Here is a 12,869-nt window from a genome sequence, read left to right on the forward strand (position 1 = left end):
TTTCAGAGTACGGCAGTGCAGGTGAGAGGTCCAGGAGGGCGAATAAAAGAAACATCGGTAGATACTCAATATCTAAAGTTACTGCCAAAACTAGGCATTACACCCATTCCTGCACCCCTCACAATGTCCAGGGTGATGTTCTCGCCTGTAGTAGAACCAAACAGTGCATAGGCCTTGCCAAATAAACAATCAAAAAATCGGCTTAATAGATCCAGCTAAACAAAACTCAACATTGCTGTGAAATCAGAGCATAACCAGATTGTTAGCTCTATCACTATCTCTCAGGCCACAGTCACTTGCATGTATGCAAACCTTCAAAACCCGCAATCACTTTTTAGGTTTTCCTATCACATGTGCTATTAATTTTCCCCCTTTTCATCTTGTAAACATCAATGCTTCCTGTTTCCCCCTATTGTTTGGTGCTTTTGGCTAAGCCTGACATGCCATCAAGGTCACAGTTTCTCATCTGAGATGACTTGATTGTCTTTGCAGACAAGGCTGGTTTCGGGAACAACTTCACCACTGGAGGAGATAAGTCTCTGGCCCAGAGCATGGAGACTGTGGTGGTGGGCTGCATGTTCAAGTCTCTTATCACAAGATGTGCCTCCACTACACATGAGCTTCACAGTTCTGAGAACTTGGTGAGAGTACTGCATTAAACTCATAAACTCAAGCCCAAAGTTTTGTCAACTCATATTTGGTGACGCTAATACTGTGCGCTAACCAGGCACAATACATTAAAACAACAAGTGAAAAGGCATCATTTCTATGTTAAGTTTGCCATCTGTTTAAGCATAAAGGAAATACGAAAACCTATTTCCAAATCTGAGTAAAAAAAAATAAAGGGGGGAGGGGGGACTTCACCCTATCTATTTTCTTAAGGCACATTATTGATCTTATTATGATCAATAACATGTCTTTTAGTAGATCTGAATGCAAACTAAATGCATTCACATTCCATTCTGCCTCAATCCAATCAACAACAGATATCAACGACAACAAGTCCCGCCCTACATTTTTATAAACTTTTTTGATATTCCGTTTTATAATGATGTAGGTCACAATGTGGAAGGAGTGATCTGTCGCTATTTCTGTTTCATTGCAACTTAAAGTCACACTGTGAGATGTAAAGTTCTGAGAAATGAGTATGCAAATTTGTGAGAAATCTGGACGCAAATTATGAGAAATAAAGTTGCATGTTGTAAGAAAAAAAGTTGCAAATTGATATAAATATATAGATTTTATGTACATTGGGGAGAACAAGTATTTGATACACTGCCGATTTTGCAGGTTTTCCTACTTACAGAGCATGTAAAGGTCTGTAATTTTTATCATAGGTACACTTCAACTGTGAGAGACGGAATCTAAAACTAAAATCCAGAAAATCACATTGTATTAACTGCACCTGTTTGAACTCGTTACCTGTATAAAAGACACCTGTCCACACACTCAATCAAACAGACTCTAACCTCTCCACAATGGCCAAGACCAGAGAGCTGTGTAAGGACATCAGGGATAAAATTGTAGACCTGCACAAGGCTGGGATGGGCTACAGAACAATAGGCAAGCAGCTTGGTGAGAAGGCAACAACTGTTGGCGCAATTATTAGAAAATGGAAGAAGTTCAAGATGATGGTCAATCTCCCTCGGTCTGGGGCACCATGCAAGATCTCACCTCGTGGGGCATCAATGATCATAAGGAAGGTAAGAGGTCAGCCCAGAACTACACGGCAGGACCTGGTCAATGACCTGAAGAGAGCTGGGACCACAGTCTCAAAGAAAACCATTAGTAACACACTACGTCGTCATGGATTAAAATCAAGGCCCCCTGCTCAAGCCAGCACATGTCCAGGCCCGTCTGAAGTTTGCCCAATGACCTCTTTCCCTCAGTAAGACCATTGAAGATGGGTTGTGGCTGAGATTATAGGGCGAAAAAAGATCCGTTAAATAGACTGGAGCTAAGCCGTTTAGGGCTTTATAAGTCAGTAACAATACCTTATAATTAATACGGAACTTTATAGGTAAAGAGAAGGTCTGTATGGAGGAGTGGGCCAAAATCCCTGCTGCAGTGTGTGCAAACCTGGTCAAGAACTACAGGAAACCTGTGATCTCTGTAATTGCAAACAAAGGTTTCTGTACCAAGTTCTGCTTTTCTGATGTATCAAATACTTATGTCATGCAATAAAATGCAAATTAATTACTTCAAAATCATACAATGTGATTTTCTGGATTTTTGTTTTAGATTCCATCTCTCACAGTTGAAGTGTACCTATGATACAAATTACAGACTTCTACATGCTTTGTAAGTGAGAAAACCTTCAAAATCGGCAGTGTATCAAATACTTGTTCTCCCCACTGTATTGGTATACATTTATATAAATTTAAAGTCTGTTGCAAGGAATAAAGTTGCATTATGAGATATAAAGTCACAATTATTTTTTTTAAATAATTGTGATTATCCAGTTCATTTGGATGTAGGTCACAGTATAGAAGGGAAAAAAATGTTGTTACTCCCTTTACTTGGCAAATGTATATAGAGTTGGCAATGACTCACTGTGAGATGTAAACTTGCTATAATAAGGTCACAAATTGTGAGAAATGAGATCGCAAATAATGAGAAAAGTTGCATTGTTAGATATAAAGTCAAATTGTGAAATATAATATAAAACCTTGATTTATTTTAAGGTGACGTAGTTACATTGTACTTACTCAAATAATTACAGAGTAATATTAATAAACTACATGATCTTACTATAGAGTTATGGTTTGGTTTATGGTTAGTTACTTGTAATTATGCATAATGTGTTATTACTATAGAAAGTATATGTAGACACGTGTAACTAAGTCTATTGTTAACTAAAATCGCAATTACTTTTTTTCAACTCTAAGGCGGAACTGAGAAAGATTTGTATTGATTTGCTGTGGTTTGTGATTAATAGTTTGCATCACATGCCATTTTCACATTCGTCTGTACAGAAAAATTGTTCTTAGCTGGGATCTTGTCGTATTGCATCTGGTTGAGATATGGTATAATACTCTCGTTATACTTCATGTGCTTCTATGTATATGGATTATGTTAAATGAATGGCTGTTTAGCAGCTCTCAGGTAAAGAACTATATTGTTCATAAAAGAGTGGCCATTTAAATCGTTTTTTTTTTTGTTCATCTCTCTCTTTTCACACATTTCTCTCCTAACATCTAAACACACTCAAATCAGGGTCTGTATTGTGACATACGTCAGCTGGTTCAGTTTATAAAGGAGTCTCATGGAAATGTCTTCCGACGTGTGGCTCTCAGTGCTCTCCTGGACAGCGCAGAAAAACTTAATACCACTAAAAAAACAGACGAAAAGGAGGAAACCAAGCCATCTTCAGCAAAAAAGTACACACACAAATATAACACACATTTTGTAATGTATAAATGAAATGTATGCATGGATTGAGTGCATCTGTTTCTGTGTATCAGCGAGGAGCAGATTCCAGGAGCTCTTTTAGGAAGGAAAGACTTTTGGAGGAAGATGTTCAAGTCTCAGAGTGCCGCCAGTGATACAAGCAGCCAATCAGAGCAGGATACGTCTGAGTGCACCACCGCCCACTCTGGTACTACCACAGACCGGCGTTCACGATCACGTTCTCGACGGATCTCACTGCGCAAGAAGCTCAAACTGCCCATAGGTATGTTTTTGTGCGAGAGAAGTTCTTTACAACCATAACCAGATTTGTCTTCTTTTCTTTGTTATCCTATACAAAGCAGATAATTAGAGTCTTAAATATGATAAACAACAGTATGATCAGAGGATGAGATCAGTCCTTGGCTACCAATACTTCCCTTTCTTATCCTTATACTGCTGTTCATCACAGGTATACATGAAAGAAATTCAGAAAAACTGGGTAATAGCATTACAGAAATGCTGTATAAACAGGTTTCATAATATTCCATAATAAAGTAGCTTCCTGTGCATCTGTGTGTGTGTATACTGTGATTGTAATTAAAATCATCCGTAAAATGCAAAGTAAAAAACTTTCCGTATACTCAGCCCATTTAGTACGAACTAGAATTTTTTCAAGAAAAAATATTTTCTGAATTGTAAAACTATGACCTTATACCAAATATGCATGATTTGGGAGAATACTCACATTAATAGTGATTCACTCTCTGTAGACTAAAAACTACAAAATTCTAATTTAAATACACAGAGGATTCACAAAATGAAAGTTCTGTCATCTTTTACTCAAGTCACTCTCCCTCATGTCGTTTCATTCACCTTTCAAAACACAAATTAAGATTTAGGTTTCCCTTAAATGTGTTAATGTGCATGCCATACATGGGTAAGTTTGTAAACGTTTTAGAAAATTTACTTCTAATATGAGAGTATGTGAAGTTGAAATTACATTTTTTTTATATATATATATATATATATATATATATATATATATATATATATATATATATATATATATATATATATATATAAACCAATGAACTCAATTTTTAAAAGAGTTTTTTTTACTTCTGATTGGTTCACTGGTGTGTTGGGGATATGAATTTTATGAAAAGTCATTCACTTCTCTGTTCTTTCCTTTTTTGTCACCAGCATGCCATAGGAAAGTTCGCCATCCACTCACTGTCTCCATGTTACGTATGTGTGTTGTGTTTTAGTTATGCAGCCTCATCTTACAGTGTCATTATGGAAGCTTTAGTTTGAAAAAAAATATTCCTTTAGAGATTTATCTATCTTTTTTTATTTATTTTTTTACTTTTATGTACTTGCCGTGAGATTCAATGTGTTGTTTTGTCTATTTTTGTGTATAAGCTGTATGAGCCGGAGAACCAGCATGAAATCTTCCCTCTTACATTCCTTTTGGCTTGTTTGCACTTCCATTTAAAGGGTACCATGAGTTCAAACATCCTACCAAAATGCTGAATTAACTTTTATTTTATTTTTTCATGTAACTATTGAACCTGTGGTACAGGTAACTGGCTGAAACGGTCCTCTCTATCTGGACTGGCTGATGGGGTGGAGGACCTGCTGGACATCAGCTCAGTGGACAGACTGTCCTTTATCAGACAGAGCTCCAAGGTGAGGACTCTGAATTTACGTTGTACTAATGTTAAGATAGTTCGTTAAGAGGGTCAATGACAAATAAGAGTGTGCAAAGTTCTTAGAAATGCATCCATGAAGAGATTACATTTAATGGTTTACATTCAATAAAATGTCATGTGGTGTTACCATCAAGTAAAAAGTAATAACATACTTTCCTTACACTTTGAATGCATGTGAGTGTTCTATCTTATTGTTCATTACTTAGTCATATTCAAACAATATATTAAATATATATTTTTCAAGGTAAAAAGAATATTTTACAAATAGTATGTAATGTATTGTTAGTTCATACTAGGTTTTGGAGAGTTGCACCACAATTTACAACCTGAACTAACCTTAGCATGTCATAAAAAGGTAAAATAATCTGATATTGTCAGAGACCCATCGCAGGGATCCTCTATATGCTATATCATATTTTTCTGCATGCTAGATAAACCACATGAATTTGTTGGTTGCACTACTTGACTGATATTAATAAGCAGTGCAGCAGTTTTGTTAAAACATATTTTTTTTCTAAATTATAACATAATGGAGAAAATAGCAGATTATTATTACTATGACTGCAATTGTATCACCTTGACATAGGGTTATTATCGTTATTTAAAAAAAAAGATTTTCATTACTTGAAATCAATTTAAACTACCGGTAAACAAAAATTTGACATTAAATTCTTTAAATGTTCTTTTATATTTTATTTGATTTCAGTTAATAGTTTAGTTTAAGTAAATAACTAAAACTAAAACTGAAAACTAAAATGTAATGAAAACAAAATATAACTAAAATTAAAGTGAAATTTTTAGATATTAAATATTAACAAAAACTATAATAGTATATCATTGATACTAAAATAACACTGCCTTGACATTTTTAACTTTATGCCCCAAACCACACTCATCTTAGAAGATGATTATTCCAGTCATTGTATGTATGAATTGCATTTTTGAATGAATTATTAGACAGAGCCAAAAACTGCATAATTACATTCACACAAGAAACAGTTGACATGATTTATTTTTTTATGATTTATACTTAATTTAGTTTTCTTATTCTACAAACAAACAATGAAGTTGTAAAACATACACATATTCAATCATTTAAACTAAAACCTTATACAAAGTCACGCACAAAACACAAAATGAATTAATTCTAATATTTTATGATCATGTACACACAAGATGTTTATAATCATTAGGGTCCACCAGAAACTATGCCATTGCCAGCATTACTGTAATCATTAATTTTATAAATTTTCTGCCTCTCCTAATTTCTTTCTTGGGAATAAATCTGAACCTCTCTTTGTCTTTGCGCTTGAGTTATTAGACATCAAGTCCTTGATCCGAGTCTTTCCTGTACATCTCAGGTCAAGTTCACCAGTGCCGTGAAGCTGTCGGAGGGTAACGCTATTGAATATGGGCGAGAGGAAGAGGAGAATTTCTTCAAGCGGCTCGGTAAATGGCGGTCTGGTCGGAGGAACCCTTCCAAGATTCACCACACAGAAGAGAAAGATGGTAGAATCCTCGGTGCCGTCCCCCACCCCCGCCCACAATTCGCTCTGTTTGTTTGTGTGTGTGCCCGTACTTGACGTGTCTTGTGCTTCTGGTACACTCCTCTACCATCTTCCATGCCGGCTCTCTGTGTGTTTGTCCATCTTTGTCAGAACCATCCGCTGGAAGAGGAACTGTGGTTTTCTGACCTATGACCTGGCACCATGACCCGCCACAGCTTTGTCAGAGTTGTCGTGAACCTTCAGCTCTCCAAGTTAATAGTTATTAGATATATATTTGCGGAAATACACAAGTCATGGTTTGATTTGTAGATCTTGTAAGGACAAAAACAGACTTGCATGTTCATTCGATATCACCAGATACATATTTCACCAGCTATTTGCAGTTGTTAAAACCTTGTCAGATGCCACATCCTTGTACTGACACTATTCTGTACCACCGACAAGGTTGCCATGGGTTCCAGGAGCGCTTGGCTGCCAGCCAGGAGGCCATAAAGAATAAGAATATTGTGAATCTAGGTGCAATCCGACAGGGGATGAAGAGGTTTCAGTTCCTGTTGAACTGCTGTGAGCCGGGAACCATACCAGATGCTTCGATTTTAGCTGCGGCACTGGACCTGGTTAGTTCGGATTCTTCTGTTTAAATACAAAATGGTGTCACACCAATTTGGTGTGAATTTGAAGCATATCTGCTAGACTAAAGAGATAAAATAACCAGAAACATGTTATGTCCATTAAAGGGGTACTGAAATGTGTTTTCAGATCTTTGTTATGTGGTTAGCTCTATGAAGTTTTTGCAGCTTGAAATTGAGATCAGTATTTGGATTCTTTCAGAGAAAATAAGGAACTGAACATTGTCATGTTGATTTTGATAAATGTCTTTCCCAGGAAGCCCCTGTGGTGGCAAGGGCCTCGCTTTTTTTGGAGTGTGCCCGTTTTGTGCATCGCTGTAACCGTGGTAACTGGCCAGAGTGGATGAAAGGTCACCATGTGAACATCACTAAGAGAGGGCTGTCTAGAGGACGATCGCCTATAGCAGGAAACAAGAGGAACACAAAGCTCCAGTGGAACGCTGCCAAACAATTTTACCAGTGGGGAGATGTGAGTCACATTAATCTGAAAAAATATGCAAATTTTGCCTTTCCTGCTGAAAACCTTCTTACATAATTTTTGAGAAATGCATTTGTGGCATTTGGCTGCATCTATATTTGCATTTGTATCCTCTAAAAAAGGCAATAGGCACTCGGCTGAGTGAAATTTGCCATTCAGACAGTGAGAGTCCAGCCAACATCTTGGGTTTTATCTATGATGAAGAGAGCAAGAGGCGTGTGAAAAAGGAGGATGAGGAGGAAGACTATCTGGATGACAGTAAGAGTGAAAATGACATGAATTCAGATTAAACAAGCAGATGATGTTCAAAACCAATATAACACTTCGGCATATAGCTAATGTTTTTTTTTTATGATTCTTTCAACAGACACCGTCAACCCTACAAAGTGTGGCTGCCCTTTTGCTCTGAAGATGGCTGCTTGTCAGCTGCTTCTGGAGATCACCACTTTCCTGCGGGAGACTTTTCCCTGTCTCCCCAGACCCCGAACAGAGCCCCTTGTGGTCAGTTTTGGTATTATCTCCATCTGGCCAGATTCATTCATGTGACACGATTAAAGGGATAGTTCACCCAAAAATGAAAATCCTCTGATCATTTACTCACCCTTATGTCATTACAGATGTATAAGACTTTCTTTCTTCAGATTTTTTAGAAAAATCTCTGACTCCATATAATGCAAGTTGATGGTTCCCTCAAAGTTGAGGCTTCAAAAACCACGCAAAACAAACACAATGGTAATCCATATGAACCTAGTTAATAGGTCAATGTCTTCTGAAGAGAAACGATAGAATGATTTAAACTTATCATAAGCTTATGTTGTGAAGCGTGTTTTGAAATTTGCTCTAGAAGTGATATGGAAGCACATATGATGGTCACTTCTCCATCAAGGATATGGTCACCGGAGTTTCACAACGCACATACACACCTATCTTTTCACTTCAGAAGACATCGATTCATGAACTGGGGTCGTATGAATTACGGTTTACCGTTGTGTTCGTTTAGCATTGTTTTTGAAGTGTCAACTTTGAGAGACCTGTACACTTTTATTATATGGCCTCACAGAGATGGATTATTTTTCCAAAAATGTCAGTTTGTTTTCATCTGAGGAAAGAAAGTCATATAGTCATCTGGTAGGGCATAAGGGTGAGTAAATGATGAGAGAATTTTTGGTTGGAGTATCCCTTTAACTACGAAGCCCCGCATACAGTAAAAATGCAGGGGGAAAAAACAGGATGTTGTGGACACAAATTAGGAATTAAACTGCAGTCACACTAGACTTTGAGCATGCAAAATTTCTATGGACACTGGAATGATCGTAAAATTGTTCTCTTTTTTTTTTTTAAACATTATACATATAATATAATATTTATGTAACATATAATACATAAAAATTGCTTAAAATGCATATTTCGGTAACACTTTAGTTTAGGGTCCAATTCTCACTATTAACTAGTTGCTTATTAGTGGGCATATTACTAGGATATTGGGTGTTTATTAGTACTTATATGACCTTATTCTACATTACCTAATCTTAATATCACAATACCTAAACTTAACAACTACCTTACTAACAATTTATTAGCAGTAATTAGGAGTTTATTGAGGCATATGTCGTAGTTAATAGTTAGTGAGAATTGGATCCTAATCTAAAATTTGGAATTTAAATCTCTCGATTCCATTCTTAATAGCGCACATCCCTGGTGTATGCGTTTACTTGGCTGATGATTGAATAGTAAGCGGATCTTACATCGCGCAGTTAAACAATTCCCAAAACAAGCTTGTCTTTTGGCTTCTATAGGATTTAGAGAGCTGTCGCTTGCGTCTGGACCCTGAGCTAGGCCGTCACCGCTATGAGAGGAAGATCAGCTTTGCAGGAATCCTGGATGATGAAGATGGACACGATTCTTTAAATAGCAGCAGTCATACCCTGAAGTCTGACACTGGCTGTGAGGAGAAGAAATCATCACAAGAGCCACTGGGTAAAATGAAAAAGGAATAATTGTCTGCATGTACATGTTTGATAGAGGCTGAAAATATGATTTATCATTTTTATTTTTGTCTCATCTCCTCTCCCCAGCTCCGATCAGGAAGATCCGTATTGGTGGCTCTCGTTTGCTACAGATTAAAGGAGCAAGGAGTTTCCGAATAAAGAAAGGAGGCTCTTTGTCTTCTATCCGCCGAGCAGGGAGTCTGAAAAGCACTAAGATGTCCAGACAGGACTCTGAGTCTGAGAATGACGTGGATTCGGAGCGGCTGCTCTCCCAGAGTAGAGATACTGTCACTGATATAGGTCAGACAATGCTTCTCCAGCCCTATATAAAGTTATTTTATGATTACATTTGTAAATGTAGTTATTGGGAAGATGACCAAAGCAGAATACATTATTTAGAAAGACAATAGCGTCAATAATAAACTTTACGAAATAAAAGAAAAAAATATTTTGTTAGGCTGATCCAACAAACACTAAGGTAATATTTTTAATAAACATATCTACCGGTAATCGTACATGGTATGAAGTAATGGTCAGTTGTAAAGATGACTAAATATGACTAAAGTGTGAACTTTATAAGTGAAAATACACAATGGGCCCTATTGTAACGATAAGCGCATTTAATCTAAGCGCATGGTCTAAAGCAATCTGCGCAAGTGCACTTAGCGTGTCCGAATCCACTTTTGCTAGTTTAACAATGGGAAAAATTGTTGGCACATGATCTAAAAGGGTTGTCCCTATTCTCTTAATGAGTAATGGGTGTGTTTTGGGCGTAACGTGCAATAAACCAATCAGAGTGTCATTTCCCATTCCTTTTAAAAGCCAGTTGCGCTTGCACCATGGCGGGTTGCTATTTACATGGTGGAATTTTCAAGCGGAAAGACTGAATGCGTCTCAAGAGAGGAAGCGGATCAGCTCAAGTGAGGTTAAAGCACGCAAGCAGACCATCTACGGAACAAGCCGGATTCCACCATATCTTTATGTACACAATATTCATATTTTACATTGTAATCTTTTTATTTGTAATATTTGGCTAGTTTGTGTGCTGCTGCGCATCCTTGTGTGTGTAATAAGCACAGTGTGCACCCGTCTATAGGCTCGTATTACTAACGTGCTCTTTAAATAACAAAAAAAAAGTTCTGCGCAAAAATTCAGGCGCATTGATATTTTGAGGCAACTGAAATAGACTGCGCCATTGACCAACAAAAACCTGGTGTATGATAGGGCCCAAGCTGTGTAAAGGGAGTTCAAATTGGATGGGTGTTTTGCAGTCATTTATTTAATGTGTCTCGGAAATCTAAGCTTGTCAAGAGTTATATTGAACTATGATATCTTCCACTTTTTATTTTTATTTTTTATTCACTTTTTACTTGTTATTCCACTAAATTATTTTCCACTTTTTTAAATGTTTGTGCTGCTGTTTTAAACCTACAGAGTGATAGATATATAGCATATTTCTGTATGCAGTGTATGAGGTAAAGGAGGGGTGAAATTTCTAAAAAGTAATAATAATAAAATAAATAAACAAAAGAGCAATTTCTTTCTAAGTGAAAGCAGTGCCCTGCAAAGAAAAAAAAAATAAACAGCCTGCTGTGCTGTTATATTTCAGATTCAAGCTAACTCTTTTTTTTTTTTTACCAACATTTGTTTTAGAATTTTTTACTTCATTTACATAAAGATCGCAATAAAAATGTAATTATAAATAATTTAATGAATTATAGAAGTCATATTTGGAAAGTAAATGGAGATCAGATACTTTAAAAAAGATTTGTCACAGATACTATACAAATTTGCTTATACAGATAATGGCTTTCCTGTACATAAGTAAACAGAAAATGTACAACACATTAAGAAAATGAGTGTATGTGTTATCTGTTTAGGAAGCCCTTGGAGTGCTAGCGAGCCAAGCATTGAACCTGAAGGTCCTGGCAGCACAGGGGGTGTGGAGGACAACTACCATCGCAATATGTCATGGCTGCACGTAAGTGCTAGCATTCTGACTTTTCCCTGTGTGAACTAAATGTGTGTGATATTTATTTCCCTGTGTGAACTAAATGTGTGTGATATTTGTTTCTCATGCTCCTCTTTCTCAATTTCCAGATTATGATTCTGCTGTGCAACCAGCAGAGTTTCATCTGCACTCATGTGGATTTCTGCCACCCTCGCTGCTATCAGCACCACAGCCGTTCCTGCGCCCGGCTCGTCCGTGCCATCAAACTTTTATACGGAGAGACGGTGGACAGCCTGAAAGAGAACAGCGCCACTGGCAATATCAGCGGCCGTGCCAAAAAAAGCAAAGAGGTGGTTAAAAATAGTCAGTGCGAGGGGGTCCCAAGTACAAACTAGTATTCTAGAAACATACAACTAGATTTTTGTTGTTGTTGTTTAATTAATGTGCTAACTCAATGTACCATTTGTACCAATTTTATACATAATTCCTCTAAAAACTCTAAACACACAAGTGCTTTTTGAAGGAATTTACATGCAACAACTGGAGTCGATCCTCATTTTCACCTTACAGTAAAAGTACGCAGTTTGGAAATGAATAGGGCTTTGGGGCAAAAATGCCCTCAACATCCAAGATATGGGTGCAAAAATGCCCCTTGTTTTTTAAATTTATAACAACTTTCTTGATTAGTTTCACATGTGCAAGAAAGAGTGCTGTTTTTTCCAGAATATGAGACAGCATGACTGTAAATCATATTGATATTTATGTTATACAACAGTTTAATAAACAAGAAGTGAAGTAATTTACATTTTAGACACATTTTAATTTAGCTATTTTTCACCAACAAAAATAGTTCTAAACAAAGCCACAATAGAAATGTTCACAGTGGTGTTTAGTTCCTGAATGAATCCACGTTTTGAATGAATCAGTTGAGCAAATGATTCAATGACCCATTCACTTGCTTCATTCCTGAATGAATTAAACCTTTTGATAGAACTGAATTGAATTGATTCAATGACTCATTTATTAAGACAATTACTTGTTTTAGTATTTAGTATTCTAAAACATTAATCTCCTAACATTATTTATGCAAGTGTCATTGCAGTGTAAAGATATTCATTCCACCTAAGGAAATACAGTTCAAGAGATTTGGCACTGTAGAGTATGTGTTGACTAAAGGTGTCCAAAGTACCTTTAACGCATTCTGTTGACTATA

At 36.7% G+C, this 12,869-nt stretch overlaps 1 protein-coding gene across 1 annotated transcript in view; it reads left to right on the plus strand.

Moving 5' to 3' along the window:
• The window catches only part of unc80 (unc-80 homolog (C. elegans)), a 54,498-nt gene that overhangs the window by 16,991 nt on the left and 24,638 nt on the right, over positions 1-12,869 (plus strand). The window contains exons 16-29 of the mRNA XM_079627959.1: positions 7-57; positions 493-641; positions 3,217-3,380; positions 3,465-3,673; positions 4,973-5,079; positions 6,464-6,611; positions 7,055-7,227; positions 7,496-7,708; positions 7,840-7,975; positions 8,085-8,218; positions 9,514-9,694; positions 9,793-10,005; positions 11,586-11,686; positions 11,806-12,006. Of these exons, the coding sequence (XP_079484085.1) occupies positions 7-57; positions 493-641; positions 3,217-3,380; positions 3,465-3,673; positions 4,973-5,079; positions 6,464-6,611; positions 7,055-7,227; positions 7,496-7,708; positions 7,840-7,975; positions 8,085-8,218; positions 9,514-9,694; positions 9,793-10,005; positions 11,586-11,686; positions 11,806-12,006 (2,180 nt within the window). The remainder of the gene's footprint in view (positions 1-6; positions 58-492; positions 642-3,216; positions 3,381-3,464; positions 3,674-4,972; positions 5,080-6,463; positions 6,612-7,054; positions 7,228-7,495; positions 7,709-7,839; positions 7,976-8,084; positions 8,219-9,513; positions 9,695-9,792; positions 10,006-11,585; positions 11,687-11,805; positions 12,007-12,869) is intronic.

Source organism: Phoxinus phoxinus, assembly GCF_949152265.1.
Source record: "Phoxinus phoxinus genome assembly, chromosome: 11".
Taxonomy (NCBI): Eukaryota; Metazoa; Chordata; class Actinopteri; order Cypriniformes; family Leuciscidae; genus Phoxinus; species Phoxinus phoxinus.